The sequence below is a fragment of the Polyodon spathula genome, chromosome 16 (genome assembly GCF_017654505.1).
Source record: "Polyodon spathula isolate WHYD16114869_AA chromosome 16, ASM1765450v1, whole genome shotgun sequence".
NCBI lineage: Eukaryota > Metazoa > Chordata > Actinopteri > Acipenseriformes > Polyodontidae > Polyodon > Polyodon spathula.
This window is the reverse complement of record NC_054549.1, coordinates 20,626,935-20,646,640: the sequence shown is the minus strand read 5'-3', so window position 1 is coordinate 20,646,640 and position 19,706 is coordinate 20,626,935. Positions and strand designations below refer to the sequence as shown.

The 19,706-nt window shown below is 48.5% G+C and overlaps 1 protein-coding gene and 1 long non-coding RNA gene across 2 annotated transcripts in view; both read right to left on the bottom strand.

Moving 5' to 3' along the window:
- Window positions 1-406: 406 nt before the first annotated feature.
- Window positions 407-14,531, bottom strand: prickle3 (prickle homolog 3). Its single transcript, XM_041274122.1, has 11 exons — window positions 14,397-14,531; window positions 10,317-10,500; window positions 9,540-9,653; window positions 8,973-9,110; window positions 6,223-6,426; window positions 4,939-5,016; window positions 4,786-4,894; window positions 4,102-4,446; window positions 3,413-3,697; window positions 2,361-2,699; window positions 407-983 (listed from the first exon to the last, which is right to left on the bottom strand). Exons 1-11 carry the CDS (start codon window positions 14,438-14,440, stop codon window positions 487-489), a joined length of 2,337 nt encoding a protein of 778 aa, XP_041130056.1. The 5' UTR covers window positions 14,441-14,531; the 3' UTR covers window positions 407-486.
- Window positions 14,532-16,862: 2,331 nt separating this feature from the next.
- The window catches only part of LOC121329133, an 8,775-nt gene continuing 5,931 nt past the window's right edge, over window positions 16,863-19,706 (bottom strand). Inside the window, exons 2-3 of the long non-coding RNA XR_005951740.1 lie at window positions 18,174-18,384; window positions 16,863-17,214 (exon numbers count right to left, since the gene is read on the bottom strand). This is a non-coding gene — a long non-coding RNA (uncharacterized LOC121329133). The remainder of the gene's footprint in view (window positions 17,215-18,173; window positions 18,385-19,706) is intronic.

Here is a 19,706-nt window from a genome sequence, read left to right as displayed (position 1 = left end):
CTCTCTTTTTTACAACGTTATCAAACAGCACGTCCCAGACACAGTGAGCCACTGTTTTGAGACTCGCTGTCAAATCTATCAGCTCACCTCGAATCAGCAACGTGAGCGCTGGAGCGCCAACAACAATGAAACGCATTCCTTCTCAGCACTAGCAAGGATTCTTTCAAATTCATTTTCAAACACTACAGTTATAATATAATAGTGTTGTCAACTGACAATAATAATAATAATAATAATAATAATAATAATAATAATAATAATCATTTAAAGTTTGGCAGTTTCAGTCATCTTACTGATGCAGTGTGTGTCAATGTGTGTGTGTCTCAGTGATGTTCGTGTGTGTGTGTGTGTCAGTGTGTGTCTGTGTCACAACACAATCAGTGTGTGTGTGAGTTCCATGGTGTGTGTGTGTGTGTGTGTCCAGTGTGTGTGTCTCAAGGTGTCTCAGTCTCAGTGTGTGTCTCAATGTGTCTCAGTCCCATTCCTTTAAGACATGATGCAGTTTTTATCCCTGTCTTTGCCGCTCCCGCTGTTCCCCTTCCTCCTCTTGCCCCCTCTTCTCCCCGCTGTTCTCTGCTCGCCCCCTCTGCCCCGATCCTCTTTAGTCCTGGGGGGTGGGCCGCGCAGCTGGGGGGGCAGGGGGATGGGCTCCCCCAGGAAGAAGCCCTCTTCTTCGGAGTCCGATGAGGAGGAGCTGGAGGAGCAGTAGTGGCTGTGGGGCTCCCTCCGGTGGCAGGGTGGGTGCGCTGTGCGGTCCGAGTGGATGCTCAGCCCAGCGGTGTGGCCGGAGCGATCTGCATGCGGGATGGGGGTGTGTGTGTCCTCCCCGGTGTGTATCCCGGGCCTCTCGTTCCTCCAGCCACGACAGCGGGGTCCCGTCCCAAAGCTGCCAGAGCTCGCCAGCACCTCCGTCGGAGGACCTCTGTCTTCGGAAGCCTGCGGTGATGGGATGTCCCCATCTGGGAATGGATGGGATGTCCCATCTGGGAATGGAATTTAAAAAAAAAAAAAAAAAAAAAGAGAAATGTTATTTTGTTTTTTGTTTTTCTGTAAAGAGCAAAACATTATTAGAACATGAGAAATTCTACAAGAAAAGGCCATTCTGGTGCCAGCATGGCTCGGACAGGAAAAACAAAAAACAATCCTGAACCATTAATCAGTCTGGGAAATTAAACCTCTGGGAGACCGTGGCTAGACGATCCGCCCTTCCTCCAGGCAGCTAACTAAAGATCTCACAGAGTAGGACAGCTTCACAATTCAGCATTAATGAGGACAGTCCCATAGTGAAATCACAGCAAAGCATGAAGCATTGTAAAGCACAGAGGTCTGGTAAAGCATAGGGAAGCATTGTAAAGCACAGAGAGGTCTGGTAAAGCATAGTGAAGCATTGTAAAGCACAGAGAGGTGTGGTAAAGCACAGGGAAGCATTGTAAAGCACACAGAGGTTTGGTAAAGCATAGGGAAGCATTGTAAAGCACAGAGAGGTGTGGTAAAGCACAGGGAAGCATTGTAAAGCACACAGAGGTGTGGGAAAGCATTGTAAAGCACAGAGAGGTCTGGTAAAGCATAGGGAAACATTGTAAATCACAGAGGTCTGGTAAAGCATAGGGAAACACTGTAAATCAAAGAGGTCTGGTAAAGCACAGGGAAGCATTGTAAAGCACAGAGAGGTGTGGTAAAGCACAGGGAAGCATTGTAAAGCACAGAGGTGTGGAAAAGCATAGGAAAGTATTGTAAAGCACAGAGAGGTCTGGTAAAGCATAGGGAAACATTGTAAATCACAGAGGTCTGGTAAAGCACAGGGAAGCATTGTAAAGCACACAGAGGTGTGGAAAAGCATAGGAAAGCATTGTAAAGCACAGAGAGGTCTGGTAAAGCATAGGGAAACATTGTAAATCACAGAGGTCTGGTAAAGCATAGGGAAACACTGTAAATCAAAGAGGTCTGGTAAAGCACAGGGAAGCATTGTAAAGCACAGAGAGGTCTGGTAAAGCACAGTGAAGCATTGTAAAGCACAGAGAGGTCTGGTAAAGCATAGGGAAGCATTGTAAAGCACAGAGAGGTCTGGTAAAGCACAGGGAAGCATTGTAAAGCACAGAGAGGTCTGGTAAAGCATAGGGAAGCATTGTAAAGCACAGAGAGGTCTGGTAAAGCACAGGGAAGCATTGTAAAGCACAGAGAGGTCTGGTAAAGCATAGTGAAGCATTGTAAAGCACAGAGAGGTCTGGTAAAGCACAGGGAAGCATTGTAAAGCACAGAGAGGTCTGGTAAAGCATAGGGAAGCATTGTAAAGAACAGAGAGGTACACATGGGAGTTTTATTTCCATCTCTGCTGCAATAATCATAATCCAACCACTCACCGAGAAGATCCATGTCAGGCACCTCCCCTCTGAATGGATGCCGGGGGAACCCGTTCTTCCTGCCGCCGCCCTCCTCCTCCTCCTCCTCCTCTTCCTTCTCCTCCTGCTGCTGCTGTAAGTCCCGCTCCCCCACCTTTTCCTCTTCCTCTTCCTCTACCTCTGGGGCCTGGAAGCAGATGCTGATTGGCTCCCGGAAGCTGACCCGTGCCGAGGTGGAGCGGGAGAGCTGGGGTGAGAGGTCACGGGGGGGCTCCAGGGGAGGAGGGGAGGGGCTTGGAGGGGGGTGGCTATCCAGGTCTGTCATCGAGTAGTGCTGAGAGTGAGGAGGTCTCCAGGTATCTGAGAGAGAGAGAGAGACAGAGAGAGAGGAGAGAAGAGAGAGACAGGAGAGAAGAGAGAGAGGGGAGAGAGAGAGACAGAGGAGAGAATAGAGAGACAGGAGAGAAGAGAGGGGAGAGCGAGAGAGAGAGACAGAGAGAGGAGAGACAGGAGAGAAGAGAGGGAGAGAGAGAGAGAAGGGAGAGAGACAATGAGAAAGAGACAGACAGAGATAGTGAGAGAGGAGAGAGAGAGACAGAGAGAGGAGAGAAGAGAGAGATAGAGAGACAGAGAGGAGAGGAGAGAGACAGAGAGGGAGAGAAAGAGAGACAGAGAGTTAGAAACTCACACTAGCCCTGCTACTGCTGCTGCTACACCCAGTCCTGGGGTTCAGAACTCCCCTCAATGAAGTCTATTATTATTAATATTGAAATGATCAGGAGCCAGGAGTTTGAGCAGGGTTAGAAACTCACACCAGCCCGGCTGCTGCTGCTGCTGCACCCAGTCCTGGGGTTCAGAACTCCCCTCAGTGAAGTCTATTATTATTAATATTGAAATGATCAGGAGCCAGGAGTTTGAGCAGGGTTAGAAACTCACACTAGCCCTGCTACTGCTGTCTTGGGGTTCAGAACTCCCCTCGATGAAGTCTATTATTATTAATATTGAAATGATCAGGAGCCAGGAGTCTGAGCTATCAAATAAACTATATCTCTCCCAGTTTTCCCAGTGCTCACCTGTCCCGGCTCTGGGCTCCTGTTTGCCCCCCGAATCTTGTGACGTTGACGTGCCACGAGAAGTCCGGCGCAGAGGGGCGTGGCCAAGTTGTTGCTCCTCAGAGAAGCCCAGGCAGCTGACTGGCCGCTCAGCCCTGGAGGCGGAGCCCCTCAGTCCACCGCGGCTTAGCGGTGGGTCCGCCTCCAGCTCCTGATTGGCTGCAGATCTCTTGGTGTGGATGCCATTGGGTGTCCCCACTGCGCTGGGCGTGGTCTGGAGAAGAGTCAGCTGCACTGCTGCTGAAACTGGAGAAGCAACAATAATCCATTGATCACTCAATATTGATCCCTATGGCTTTAATATTGCGAGCTAATTAAACATTGAAATAATGCGGGATAGGCACGCAAACACACACACACACACAATGTTAATGTGCAGCCAATGAAAGTCATGATTCTTACAAAAAAACTTTAACTCCTTTTTATCGCAGCTTAAAACCAGAGTCCTACCACTTCCAGAGAGAGAGAGAGAGAGAGAGAGAAGCACGCATTTCAAATCAGCACCTCCCTAAATACTGTAGGAGCACACACTCTCTCTACCCAGAATGCACTTTCAACGCACACACACACATATTCCCAGAAAAAGCTACTGAAACTGCATCTGCTATAACAATAAAAGACAATTATTATTATTACCCCCCCCCCCTTACCTCCCTTCCCAATACTCCTTTCCTCTTCCATCATTTTCCTGTGCTCCTCCTCTCTCCTGGCCGCAGTTCTCTCCTCCCGCCTGCAGGTGGCAGCACCGCTCCCTCTCCTGCCTGCCTTGCCTCCTCCGGTCCTGCAGGGGTCGCTGCCGCTCTGGAAGGCGGAGTCGCAGGAGTCCGAGTTGTCGGGGTCCTCCCCGAGGCTGCAGGCGCGGGAGCAGAAGATGAGGCCCTGCTTGGGGAGGAAGGGGCGCCCCAGGAGAGCCAGCCCGCAGCGAGAGCAGCAGAAACACTCGGCCGTGGCGTGCCAGTGCTGACCCTCGTATGCCATCTGACCCCGGTCAATACCTGAGAGAGAGGGAGGGAGTGAGGGAGGGGGCTGAGCAACAAACGAAACAATATACTAATGCATTGAGAAACACACTGAACAATATACAGAGAGGGAGGGGAGGGGAGCGGGAGGGTTGATCAATGGACAAATAAATTCTGTTTTACAGAGACAGACAGACACAAACACACATAGACAAACAGACAGGCAGGCAGACAGACACACAGACACACACAGACAAACACGCACACATACAGACAGGCAGACACACAGACAAACAAACAGAGACAGACAGACAGACACACACAGACAGACAGACACACACACACAGGCAGACACACACACACAGGCTGTGTTACCAATGTTCTCTCCGCAGGTGTCGCAGTACTCTGCGTACAGACTCTGGTAACAGGGGCAGCAGTATGGCCGGCTCTCTCTCATGATGTAGCGCTGCCCCCCTAGCGCTGCCTCACACTCCAAACAGCCGTGTAGCGCTGCCCCCCTAGCGCTGCCTCACACTCCAAACAGCAGAAGTGCTTCATGTGCCAGTGCCGGCCCTCCGCCTCCGTGCACTCGGCTGCCAGGATCACCTGCGGGACACAACAGCGCGGCCTCAGTCTCTCCCTCTCCCTCCCTCCCTCATCTCTCCCCTCTCTCTCCCTCACTCCCTCATCTCTCCCCTCTCTCTCCCTCACCCCCTCATCTCTCTCCTCACCTCATCCCCTCATCACAGGCCTGGCAGCGTGGTTTCAATATCTCTCTCTCTCTCTCTCTCTCTCTCTCACCCACCCCTCATCTCTCCCGTCACCTCATCGCAGGCACGGCAGCGTGGTTTCAGTCTATCCCCTCTCCCCTCTCCCCTCTCCACTCTCCACTCTCTCCTCTCCGCAGGCCTAGCAGTGTGGTTTTAGTCTATCTCCTCTCCCCTCTCCCCTCTCCCCTTACCTTATAGCAGGCCTGGCAGTGTGGTTTCAGTCTATCTCCTCTCCCCTCTCCCCTCACTTTATCGCAGGCCTGGCAGTGTGGTTTCAGTCTATCTCCTCTCCCCTCTCCCCTCACCTTATAGCAACCCTGGCAGTGTGGTTTCAGTCTATCTCCTCTCCCCTCTCCCCTCTCCCCTCTCCCCTCACCTCATCGCAGGCCTGGCAGTGTGGTTTCAGTCTATCTCCTCTCCCCTCTCCCCTCACCTCATCGCAGGCCTGGCAGTGTGGTTTCAGTCTATTTCCTCTCCCCTCTCCCCTCTCCCCTCTTCCCTCACCTCACTGCTCACCAAAGTCAGAGGCCTAGAGGAGAGGGGAGAGGGCAGTGGTTCAGTCTTCGGTCTCTTCCGACCGTCACACCCATGGATAGTAGGCGCATAAAGGATGAGATCTGAGTCCTCTTCCACTCTCGTCTATCGACCGTCACACCAAAGTCATATAGGGGAGAGGGGGCAGGGGAGAGTTGTTTCAGTCTAGTCTCGTCTCCCCGGACCGTCACACCAAAGTCAACAGTCATAGAGGAGTAGGCTCAGGGAGAGGGCCCTCTACCTTAGATGGAGAGTGGAGTAGCTTCGACTCGAGCGTCATCACCTTCCCCTCTCCCCTCTCCCCTCTCCACTCTCTCCTCTCCGCAGGCCTGGCAGTGTGGTTTCAGTCTATCTCCTCTCCCCTCTCCCCTCACCTCATCGCAGGCCTCGCAGTGTGGTTTCAGTCTATCTCCTCTCCCCTCTCCCCTCTCCTCCCTCCCTCGCCCCTCACCTCATCGCAGGTCTGGCAGTGTGGTTTCAGTCTATCTCCTCTCCCCTCTCCCCTCACCTCATCACAGGCCTGGCATCGTGGTTTCAGTCTCTCAGCGTGATGTCTCCCACAGTAGATCTTGCCCTCCTGGTAGAAGTAGATGAGCTCCACCAGCAGCTCCTGGCAGGTGCTGCACTGGAAGCACTGGGGGTGCCAGCAGGCTCCGTGCCCCGCCCGGCTCGCAAACACAGCGATATCGCCACCCCGGATCTGCTTCCCACACTGAAGGGGGAGAAACAGCACAGGTCACACTGTGTGTGTGTGTGTGTGTGTGTGCAAAGGAGAGGAGATGCAACACGAGAGGCAAACCAGAGTGATCACCCAGAAGGCACAGTCCTCGGGTCACACACGTTTCCTCTCACCAAAGTGTCATGTCAAGCCACATATAGTGGTATATATCTATATATATTAATATATATATTATATGTAGATATATATATAGACGCTATAACGTCACGGAAGTCACACAGTGCATCAGAGCTACACACTCTCCGAGAGTCATCTCTCACTACATAGATAGTCGTAACGAGTATCATCGAGATCTCATGTAGCTCTCAGTAGTCCTCCGTACAGAGTCACACCATACACTCTGTGTATCGTCTCAGTAGTCAGTGCGTACGCATCATATAGAGTGTATATAGTCAGTGTGTACTATGCGTGTATCTTAACAGTATCATATAGTCTCGCTCATATCGTCATTGTAGTCTCAGACATAGAGGCTCCACATGGTATCTCAGTGTGTATCTCCGAGTGTGTATCTCTCAGTATCTTGATGTGTATCTCTCAGCATCTCATGTAGCTCTCAGTATCTCCGGGTATCTCTCAGTGTGTATCTCTGTGTATCTCTCAGTATTTCAGTGCGTATCTCTCAATATCTCAGTGTATCTCTCAGTGTGTATCTCAGCTAGTATCTTTCAGTATCTCAGTCTGTATCTCTCAGTATCTCAGTGTGAGTCTCAGCGAGTATCTTTCAGTATCTCAGTCTGTATCTCTCAGTATCTCAGTGTGAGTCTCAGCGAGTATCTTTCAGTATCTCAGTGTGTATCTCAGCGAGTATCTTTCAGTATCTCAGTCTGTATCTCTCAGTATCTCAGTGTGAGTCTCAGCGAGTATCTTTCAGTATCTCAGTGTGTATATCAGCGAGTATCTTGCAGTATCTCAGTGAGTATCTTTCAGTATCTCAGTGTGTATCTCAGTGAGTATCTTTCAGTATCTCAGTCTGTATCTCTCAGTATCTCAGTGTGTATCTCAGCGAGTATCTTTCAGTATCTCAGTCTGTATCTCTCAGTATCTCAGTGTATCTCAGCGAGTATCTTTCAGTATCTCAGTGTGTATCTCTCAGTATCTCGGTGTGTATCTCTCAGTATCTCTCAGTATCTCAGTGTCTATCTCTCAGTATCTCAGTATGTATCTCAGCGAGTATCTTTCAGTATCTCGGTGTGTATCTCTCAGTATCTCAGTATCTCAGTGTCTAGCTCTCAGTATCTCAGTGTGCATATCTCAGTGTGTATCTCTCAGTATCTCGGCATGTATCTCTCAGTATCTCAGTGTGTATCTCAGCGAGTATCTTTCAGTATCTCGGTGTGTATCTCTCAGTATCTTTCAGTATCTCAGTGTGCATCTCTCAGTATCTCAGTGTGCATATCTCAGTGTGTATCTCTCAGTATCTCAGTGTGTATCTCAGCGAGTATCTTTCAGTATCTCAGTGTGTATCTCAGCGAGTATCTTTCAGTCTCTCGGTGTGTATCTCTCAGTATCTTTCAGTATCTCAGTGTATCTCAGCGAGTATCTTTCAGTATCTCAGTGTGTATCTCTCAGTATCTCAGTGTGTATCTCTCAGTGTGTATCTCAGCGAGTATCTTTCAGTATCTCAGTGTGTATCTCTCAGTATCACAGTGTGTATCTCTCAGTATCTCAGTGTGTATCTCTCAGTGTGTATCTCTCAGTATCTCAGTGTGCATCTCTCAGTGTGTATCTCTCAGTATCTCAGTGTGTATCTCAGCGAGTATCTTTCAGTATCTCAGTGTGTATCTCTCAGTATCTCAGTGTGTATCTCTCAGTGTGTATCTCTCAGTATCTCAGTGTGCATCTCTCAGTGTGTATCTCAGTGTGTATCTCAGTGTGTATCTCTCAGTATCTCAGTGTGTATCTCAGCGAGTATCTTTCAGTCTCTCGGTGTGTATCTTTCAGTATCTTTCAGTATCTCAGTGTATCTCAGCGAGTATCTTTCAGTATCTCAGTGTGCATCTCAGCGAGTATCTTTCAGTATCTCAGTGTGTATCTCTCAGTATCTCAGTGTGTATCTCTCAGTGTGTATCTCTCAGTATCTCAGTGTGCATCTCTCAGTATCTCAGTGTGTATCTCTCAGTATCTCAGTGTGTATCTCAGCGAGTATCTTTCAGTATTTCAGTGAGTATCTTTCAGTATCTCAGTGTGTATCTCAGCGAGTATCTTTCAGTATCTCAGTGTGCATCTCTCAGTATCTCAGTGTGTATCTCAGCGAGTATCTTTCAGTATCTCAGTGTGTATCTTTCAGTATCTCAGAGTGTATCTCTCAGTAGTCTCAGTGTGTATCTCAGTGTGTATCTCTCAGTATCTCAGTGTGTCTCTCAGTGTGTATCTCTCAGTGTGTATCTCTCAGTATCTCAGTGTGCATCTCTCAGTGTGTATCTCTCAGTATCTCAGTGTGTATCTCAGTGAGTATCTTTCAGTATCTCGGTGTCTATCTCTCAGTATCTTTCAGTATCTCGGTGTGCATCTCTCAGTACCTGCTCACAGATGGCACCAGTCATGGTCACAGGGAACAGTCTCACACTGCCTCTCCCCAGGTTCTCTCTTTTCCTCTGCTGGCTGAAAACTCTCAGCTCCTTTTTCTCCTCCTCACACAGAGAGTTGCAGTACTGAGGCTGGCAACACAAAACCACCATCACTATTATTATTATTATTATTATTATTATTATTAATAATAAAATATTCACAACAGTTAGTCGTGGCCAATACACAAAACCATGATGTCAATATACTATTATTATTATATTATTATTATTATTATTATTAATTAGTTATTGCTTTTATCCAAAGCGACTCACAGAGACTAGGGGGGGTGAACTCTGCATCATCAACAACTGCTGCTGCTGCAGAGTCACTTCCAATAGGACCTTGTTTGTTTTATGTCTCATCCGAAGGACGGAGCACAAGGAGGTGAAGTGACTTGCTCAGGGTCACACTCACACACACAGTGAGTCACTGGCTGAGCCAGGATTTGAGCTGGTGCAGCAGCTGTCAGTGTGTGTGTCTCTCTCTCTGTGCGTCTCTCTCAGTGTGCATCTCTTTACCTCGCTGTCGTGTGCGGGGAGCTGGTACAGCAGCTGTTTGATCCTATAGTGCTCTCCAGGGCTGTTGATGTAGGGAACCCGGTCCTCAGGGAGACAGCTGAAGTACTGATACACCTAAACACAGAGACAGAGAGACAACACAGCGTGAGAGAGGAGGAGGAGACGGGTCAGTAAAGATAAGAGCAAGCACACTCACACCCTGCACACTCACACCCTGCACTCTCACACCCTGCACTCTCTCACACTGCACACTCAGAGTGTCTCAGAGTGTGGAACAAGACCATTGATGTGTGTGAATGTGGATGTCCGGAGTGCATAGACATGCGCAGGCATAAACACACACACAGACGCAAATAGACAAACACTGACAGACAGACAAACACAAACACACATGCAAATAGACAAACACTGACAGATAGACAAACACAAACAGACACACACACCAAATTGCCTCAAAATAGGACTCACTGAAGTTTCAACTCCAAACCAGAAGATGGCGCTAGCAGCCTGGAGCTGATTTGAAATTATAGTTTCTGTTTAATTTTTTGTTTTGTTTTGTTTCTTTTTAAGAGAAGGTTAACAAATGAACACCAGTGCAGTGTATAAGGGTGCAGTGTACAGGGGTGCAGCATGTTGGGGTGCAGTGTATAAGGGTGCAGTGTACATGGGTGCAGCATGTCGGGGTGCACTGTATGGGGGTGCAGCATTTTGGGGTGCAGTCTATAAGGGTGCAGTGTACATGGGTGCAGAATGTCGGGGTGCAGTGTATGGGGGTACCTGTTCCGGTTTGAGTCCAGGGGGGACCCAGGCGTACTCCTCAGATGCACAGCCCGAGTCATCGTCGGAGATGGAGTGCCGCTGGAAACCAGAGACCAGCTTCAGCATCATCCTCTCCAGATCGCCCGGGACAGAGCGCACAGCGTGATCCTCACGAGGGCATTTACAATGCAGGCAGATCTTCCTACAGAGACACACAGAGAGAGACACTGATATACACTGAGAGACTGAGCAATACACAGATATACACTGAGAGACTAAGCAATACACAGAGCGCACAGCGTGATCTTCAGAGGGCATTTACAATGCAGGGAGATCTTCCTACAGAGACACAGGAGGACTGCAATCAGAGCGTGTTCCTCAGCTGATTGCTATCCTCACTCACACTATCACTCTGTCGTCGTAGACAGAACTCGCTGTCATCCTAACCTGCGGCATCCTAAAAAAAAAAAGAGTGCCGCAATGAAACGCAGGTTCAAATAGAATCAGGCGAGATCAAAATGCACGTCGTTTGTGAACTCCATCAAGATATGAGGGGGAAAAGAAACAGCTTCCTTTGGGAATTAGTGTTTGATTAAGAAAGTGAATCGGCTCAAAAATATGTTAAAAGGGACATCACGTGATCAAAAATAAAACCCGAAAAACTAGACGCGCCAAGTATAATAAAGCACAGGGACGATAATGAACCAGCCCCCTTCTCAGAGTGTACTGCTTTGCTATCCCCCTGCTAAAAGCACAGCACAGTGTAGTAAAGCGCAGAGAAGAGAATGAACCAGCCCCCCTTCTCACAGTCAAAGCCCAGCACAGAGAGGTACAGTACAGATGACAGTCTGTGCCAAGAGCCCCATTAGTCTGTATAATGTGACCCTGACTCTGTAACTGGAAGCGACAGCCAGCCAGGTTCTGTTTGCCCCCCTGCTGGGTTCACGGTGAGATTAAATGCATGAGTGTCAGCTGGGTTCAATTCACAGGTCACCCTGCTGAGATCGTCCAGACAGCGTACAATTCAACACAGCACACTGCTAGCTTACTTGCAATGGAAGCATGCCGAAACACAGAGAGTTACGGTCCAGCGTGTTAAACAAACCAGGGTAAACTAACCCTTAGAAAAGTTTCCCCACAGTAAAAGCACAACACAGTGTAATAAAGCACAACGAAAGCATAGGGATGCATTGTAAAGCACAGAGAGGTCTGGTAAAGCATAGGGAAGCATTGTAAAGCACAGAGGTCTGGTAAAGCATAGGGAAGCATTGTAAAGCACAGAGAGGTCTGGTAAAGCATAGGGGAGCATTGTAAAGCACAGAGAGGTCAGGTAAAGCATAGGGAAGCATTGTAAAGCATAGGGAAGCATTGTAAAGCACAGAGAGGTCTGGTAAAGCATAGGGAAGCATTGTAAAGCACAGAGAGGTCTGGTAAAGCATAGGGAAGCATTGTAAAGCACAGAGAGGTCTGGTAAAGCATAGGGAAGCATTGTAAAGCACAGAGAGGTCTGGTAAAGCATAGGGAAGCATTGTAAAGCACAGAGAGGTCTGGTAAAGCACAGGGAAGCATTGTAAAGCACAGAGAGGTCTGGTAAAGCATAGGGAAGCATTGTAAAGCACAGAGAGGTCTGGTAAAGCACAGGGAAGCATTGTAAAGCACAGAGAGGTCTGGTAAAGCATAGGGAAGCATTGTAAAGCACAGAGAGGTCTGGTAAAGCATAGGGAAGCATTGTAAAGCACAGAGAGGTCTGGTAAAGCATAGGGGAGCATTGTAAAGCACAGAGAGGTCTGGTAAAGCATAGGGAAGCATTGTAAAGCACAGAGAGGTCTGGTAAAGCATAGGGAAGCATTGTAAAGCACAGAGAGGTCAGGTAAAGCATAGGGAAGCATTGTAAAGCACAGAGAGGTATGGTAAAGCATAGGGAAGCATTGTAAAGCACAGAGAGGGCTGGTAAAGCATAGGGAAGCATTGTAAAGCACAAAGAGGTCTGGTAAAGCATAGGGAAGCATTGTAAAGCACAGAGAGGTCTGGTAAAGCATAGGGAAGCATTGTAAAGCACAGAGAGGTCTGGTAAAGCACAGGGAAGCATTGTAAAGCACAGAGAGGTCTGGTAAAGCATAGGGAAGCACTGTAAAGCACAGAGAGGTCTGGTAAAGCACAGGGAAGCATTGTAAAGCACAGAGAGGTCTGGTAAAGCATAGGGAAGCATTGTAAAGCACAGAGAGGTCTGGTAAAGCACAGGGAAGCATTGTAAAGCACAGAGAGGTCTGGTAAAGCATAGGGAAGCATTGTAAAGCACAGAGAGGTATGGTAAAGCATAGGGAAGCATTGTAAAGCACAGAGAGGTCTGGTAAAGCATAGGGGAGCATTGTAAAGCACAGAGAGGTCAGGTAAAGCATAGGGAAGCATTGTAAAGCACAGTGAGGTATGGTAAAGCATAGGGAAGCATTGTAAAGCACAGAGAGGGCTGGTAAAGCATAGGGAAGCATTGTAAAGCACAAAGAGGTCTGGTAAAGCATAGGGAAGCATTGTAAAGCACAGTGAGGTCTGGTAAAGCATAGGAAAGTATTGTAAAGCACAGAGAGGTCTGGTAAAGCATAGGGAAGCATTGTAAAGCACAGAGAGGTCTGGTAAAGCACAGGGAAGCATTGTAAAGCACAGAGAGGTCTGGTAAAGCATAGGGAAGCATTGTAAAGCACAGAGAGGTCTGGTAAAGCACAGGGAAGCATTGTAAAGCACAGAGAGGTCTGATAAAGCATAGGGAAGCATTGTAAAGCACAGAGAGGTCTGGTAAAGCACAGGGAAGCATTGTAAAGCACAGAGAGGTCTGGTAAAGCACAGGGAAGCATTGTAAAGCACAGATAGGTCTGGTAAAGCATAGGGAAGCATTGTAAAGCACAGAGAGGTCTGCTAAAGCATAGGGAAGCATTGTAAAGCACAGAGAGGTCTGGTAAAGCATAGGGAAGCATTGTAAAGCACAGAGAGGTCTGGTAAAGCACAGGGAAGCATTGTAAAGCACAGAGAGGTCTGGTAAAGAATAGGGAAGCATTGTAAAGCACAGAGAGGTCTGGTAAACGTGGCAAACCAGGGCAAGCTATGTTAGTACATGCAGAGTATAACCATGAGAAAAACATGGGGGGAATGTGCAAAAACGCCATGGTAACCTAGCTGTGCATAATTCAACAGAGACCAGCAACATCTCCGACACAACAGACTCAACGAAGTGTCGATGGAGACAGGAGCTGTCACTCAAATTGCGGACACCCTTAACCCCTGACCTGCCACGCCTGTCCCAGCTCACAGCCCCAGATGGAAGGGATCGTTCAGGGCACTGAGGTTTCAAACCAGCACACGACACAGCGAGCAGGGCAGCAGCAAACACACACACACAGAAATACAGAGAGGAGTGCCCGACGGCTACGGGGGTAAAGGATTCAGCGCTCCACAGGGTCACCTCCCTCTGGAAAAGCTTTTATAACAAACTGTGTGACACAGCAAGCAAGCAAGCAAGCAAGAAACACGAAGGAGTTCTACTGCGCTGTGTTTGACTTCTCTTTCTGCACAGCTGAAGGGCTATTGTCTGAGTAGATGACGCGACACAAACTATATATATATATACAGACTTTTAAAGTATATATATATTAATATATTATATATAATATATATATATATATATATATATATATATATATATATATATATATATGATTTTATTTTTATAATATAATAAATTTGGAACAACACATTTGAATCTTATGTGAACATTATAAATCTCACATAAAGATATATATATAAGGACATACTAAATATTTTGTTTGAACCTTGAAAGGAACCTTGTCAAAAAAGATGCATGAATACAAAATTAAGGACGTTTTTTGACATGAACATTAGATAAAATGATCTACCTATATCTAGCTATCGATCTCTCTATCTATCATATACAAAACTTTAAACACAAATAAAGCATGTAAAAAAGTATTATTATTAATTATTATTATTACAGCCCAAAATGTTTTTCTTTACAAAAACCAAGCAATGAGTTTCTAACTCTTTTAAGGCAAATGCAAGCTTTTATTTGGAAGCGATTCTGCTCGTTACCTTTCAGCAAACTCGCGGTGATATCCGTTCTGCTTCTCGTACATACTGCTGACCAAGACAATAAATACAAACAACAAAATACAACAAAAACCAAAAGGCCCTCTTTACTGAGTCCGATTGTAAAAGCCCAGTGCTGTGGAGAGCATACTCCTCTCACAACACACAAAAACTCTCCCTCTCGCTCAAGTGTGTGTTTGTGTTGTTGTGTTGGGTGGCCCTTTCTCTGCCTTTCCCTGGCCCCCCCCCCCCCCCCCCCCCATTCTCTCATGCCAGTGAGTCTTGGGAGCCATTGCATACAGACTAGTCACTCGCACTCTCGTCTCGTTTAGTGATGACAAGCACACAATGGCAACCCCCCCCCACCTCCCTCCCTTCCTCTGCTCCCCTAATGTTACTGTCTGTTAAACCCAGAGTGTGATACTGCACAGAGAAAGCATAGAGAAGCATAGGCAAGCACTGTAAAGCACAGAGAGGTATGGTAAAGCATAGTGAAGCATTATAAAGCACAGAGAGGTCTGGTAAAGCACAGGGAAGCATTGTAAAGCACAGAGAGGTGTGATAAAGCATAGGGAAGCATTGTAAAGCACAGAGAGGTCTGGTAAAGCACAGGGAAGCATTGTAAAGCACAGAGAGGTCTGGTAAAGCACAGAGAGGTCTGGCAAAGCAAAAAAAAACAAAGCATGGTAAACTAGTCCTTATAAAAGTGTCCCACACTATAAGTACAGCACAGTGTAGTAAAGCACAGTGAAAGCACAGCACAGTGTAGTAAAGCACAGTGAAAGCACAGCACAGTGTTGTAAAGCACAGCGAAAGCACAGTGAAAGCACAGCACAGTGTAGTAAAGCACAGTGAAAGCACAGCACAGTGTAGTAAAGCACAGTAAAAGCACAGCACAGTGTATTAAAGCACAGTGAAGGCACAGTGAAAGCACAGCACAGTGTAGTAAAGCACAGTGAAAGCACAGCACAGTGTAGTAAAGCACAGTGAAAGCACAGCACAGTGTAGTAAAGCACAGTGACAGCACAGCACAGTGTAGTAAAGCACAGTGAAGCAGCACAGTGAAAGCACAGCACAGTGTAGTAAAGCACAGTGAAAGCACAGCACAGTGTAGTAAAGCACAGTGAAAGCACAGCACAGTGTAGTAAACCTCAGGGGCTGAATTCAATCTGCTGCTGACCAGCCTCCTCTCGTTCGATAATGTTGTCGTATCCAAATCACTACTGAGGTTGAGTAACCCTTCCACCGAGTGAGAGGCACTGCGACAGAGTTTAAAACGAAGGAGGATCAGCGAGGAGACCGGCTCCACTCCTGTGTCTGAACACAGTGTCACAGTCTCTGCTTCAAACAATGCATCCTTCACAGAGCTGCCAGTAACAGCGAGGGCACAATCACCCCTTTGTTCAAACCCCCCCCCCCCCCCCCCCCCCCCCCCCCCCCCTCCCCTAACCACTGAGCTCCTCAAACCCACTGCCTTCCACACTGCAGCCCAGCGCTTTCTCTAACCACTGAGCTCCTCAAACCCACTGCCTTCCACACTGCAGCCCAGCGCTTTCTTTATCTAACCACTGAGCTCCTCAAACCCACTGCCTTCCACACTGCAGCCCAGCGCTTTCTTTATCTAACCACTGAGCTACTCAAACCCACTGCCTTCCACACTGCAGCCCAGCGCTTTCTTTATCTAACCACTGAGCTCCTCAAACCCACTGCCTTCCACACTGCAGCCCAGCGCTTTCTTTATCTAACCACTGAGCTCCTCAAACCCACTGCCTTCCACACTGCAGCCCAGCGCTTTCTTTATCTAACCACTGAGCTCCTCAAACCCACTGCCTTCCACACTGCAGCCCAGCGCTTTCTTTATCTAACCACTGAGCTCCTCAAACCCACTGCCTTCCACACTACAGCCCAGAGGAAATACATAAATCACAAAAACATCCCCATTAACTGAAAATCTCTTCTTGGCTTGAAAGGTAATCAATCACACCTCAAAAGGGGTTCCTGAATGAGATTTGGGTAAACTGTCTGCCGCCCCCCAGGTTCAAATCCGGGGTCAGCCACCGACTCCCTCTGTGTGTGTGTGTGTGTGTGTGTGGTATGTTTGTGTGTGTGAACAGTGCCTGACCCAAACAAACACAGTCACTGTGGGCCTCGTCGAGTGAGTGAAACAAACTGCTCTGCCATGGAGTGATGTAACCTTGCCAGAGACGTCCGTCGTCGTGCACAACACTACTCACGAACGTGAAACAAACTGAGGTCCTATTGGAAGTGACTCTGCAGCAGCAGCAGTTGTTGATGATGCAGAGTTCACCCCCCCTAGTCTCTGGGTCTCACTTTGGATAAAAGTGTCTGCTGAATGACTATTTCATAATAATAATAATAATATATAATAAGAATAATAATAATAATAATAATAATAATAATAATAAAATAATAATTTGGTCTTCAATCCCATTTAGGGTATTGATGAACATGGTCTCAATCCCATTTAGGTATTGATTGTTCTGGTCCAGACTTCTATACTTTGTTCACTTATAAAAGTGGCCCATAGTAAAACCAGAGCAAAGAATAATAAAGCGTGGTAAAGCATAGACAAGTATTGGAAAGCACAGGGGGGGGAGGGAGGGAGGGAGGGAGGGAGGGAGGTGCAGGTGTCAGAGTTGATAGTCTTCATGTTAAGCTCATTAGGGGTGCTTAGCTATAATCCTGTTAGTGTGACAGAGCGTGTTAGTGTCTCAGTGAGGAGACAGACGGGTGATCAGTTAAGGGAGAGGACAGGGGGGTTGATAACTCAATTAGGACAGGGAGGGAGGGATAGGGGGCCCTTTCATACACACGCAGAGAGAGAGAGAGAGAGAGAGAGAGAGAGAGAGAGAGAGAGAGAGAGAGAGACAGTGATAAACAATGAACAACTTCAACACTCTCAATCAACACATGCAGTCAAAGAAACTAGAGAGAGAGGAGAGAGAGACAAGGAGAGAGAGAGAGAGACAGAGATAAACAATGAACAACTTCAAGAAAGAAAGCAAACACTGCAGTGTGGAGGCAGTGGGTTTGAGGAGCTCAGTGGTTAGATAAAGAAAGCGCTGGGCTGCAGTGTGGAAGGCAGTGGGTTTGAGGAGCTCAGTGGTTATAGCGCTGGGCTGCAGTGTGGAAGGCAGTGGGTTTGAGGAGCTCAGTGGTTAGATAAAGAAAGCGCTGGGCTGCAGTGTGGAAGGCAGTGGGTTTGAGGAGCTCAGTGGTTAGATAAAGAAAGCGCTGGGCTGCAGTGTGGAAGGCAGTGGGTTTGAGGAGCTCAGTGGTTAGATAAAGAAAGCGCTGGGCTGCAGTGTGGAAGGCAGTGGGTTTGAGGAGCTCAGTGGTTAGATAAAGAAAGCGCTGGGCTGCAGTGTGGAAGGCAGTGGGTTTGAGGAGCTCAGTGGTTAGATAAAGAAAGCGCTGGGCTGCAGTGTGGAAGGCAGTGGGTTTGAGGAGCTCAGTGGTTAGATAAAGAAAGCGCTGGGCTGCAGTGTGGAAGGCAGTGGGGTTGAGGAGCTTAGTGGTTAGATAAAGAAAGCGCTGGGCTGCAGTGTGGAAGGCAGTGGGTTTGAGGAGCTCAGTGGTTAGAGCGCTGGGCTGCAGTGTGGAAGGAAGTTGGTTTGAGCTGCTTTTCCAATAGGTTAGAAACATTCCTAACATGTTACCATTTAAAACTTTAAACTTAAATTTTAAATTTTAAATTTGAAAACACTTAAGAAATTTAAAAAGCGTATCGTTCCAGTTCCAGGGTCTCTTGTAACCAACCTCCATCCGTGCAGCCTGAAGCCTGGACACTGATTCCCACAGCGGAGACAAGGCTGCCCCAGATCAGGGTCCTCTCCTTCACCCTGCTGAGAGAGAGAGGGAGAGAGGGGTTAACAACGAGGGACAAAGAGAGAAAGAGAGAGAGAGAGAGACACTGATCCCCACAGCGGAGACAAGGCTGCCCCAGATCAGGGTCCTCTCCTTCACCCTGCTGAATGAGAGAGGGAGGGAGAGAGAGATAAGGGGTTAACAATGAGACAGAGAGGTGGACTGGGGCGTTCCTCAGGGCTGTGTACCCCTGAAACAGGCAATGTGCTCTGGGGCGTTCCTCAGGGCTGTGTACCCCTGAAACAGGCACTGTGCACTGGGGCGTTCCTCAGGGCTGTGTACCCCTGAAACAGGCAATGTGCTCTGGGGCGTTCCTCAGGGCTGTGTACCCCTGAAACAGGCACTGTGCACTGGGGCGTTCCTCAGGGCTGTGTACCCCTGAAACAGGCAATGTGCTCTGGGGCGTTCCTCAGGGCTGTGTACCCCTGAAACAGGCACTGTGCACTGGGGCGTTCCTCAGGGCTGTGTACCCCTGAAACAGGCACCGTGCACTGGGGCGTTCCTCAGGGCTGTGTACCCCTGAAACAGGCACTGTGCACTGGGGCGTTCCTCAGGGCTGTGTACCCCTGAAACAGGCACTGTGCACTGGGGCGTTCCTCAGGGCTGTGTACCCCTGAAACAGGCACTGTGCACTGGGGCGTTCCTCAGGGCTGTGTACCCCTGAAACAGGCAATGTGCTCTGGGGCGTTCCTCAGGGCTGTGTACCCCTGAAACAGGCACTGTGCACTGGGGCGTTCCTCAGGGCTGTGTACCCCTGAAACAGGCACTGTGCACTGGGGCGTTCCTCAGGGCTGTGTACCCCTGAAACAGGCACCGTGCACTGGGGCGTTCCTCAGGGCTGTGTACCCCTGAAACAGGCAATGTGCTCTGGGGCGTTCCTCAGGGCTGTGTACCCCTGAAACAGGCACCGTGCACTGGGGCGTTCCTCAGGGCTGTGTACCCGTGAAACAGGCACTGTGCACTGGGGCGTTCCTCAGGGCTGTGTACCCCTGAAACAGGCACCGTGCACTGGGGCGTTCCTCAGGGCTGTGTACCCGTGAAACAGGCACTGTGCACTGGGGCGTTCCTCAGGGCTGTGTACCCCTGAAACAGGCACCGTGCACTGGGGCGTTCCTCAGGGCTCTGTTTTGGCCTCTTTGTTATTCAGTGTATATGTGTTACCTCTATTGGGGAATTTATTAGAAAACACAATCTTGACACTCATTTTTATTCTGACGATACACAAATCTGTGCGTCACAGGAGGCTGTGTGGTCCAGTGGTTAAAGAAACAGGTTTCTAACCAGGAGGTTCAAATCCCAGCTCAGCCCCTGACTCGCTGTGTGGGACCCTGAGCGAGTCACTGAACCTCCTTGTGCTGCGTCTTTGGGGTGAGACGTTGTTGTGAGTGACTCTGCAGCTGATGCATAGTTCACACACCCTAGTCT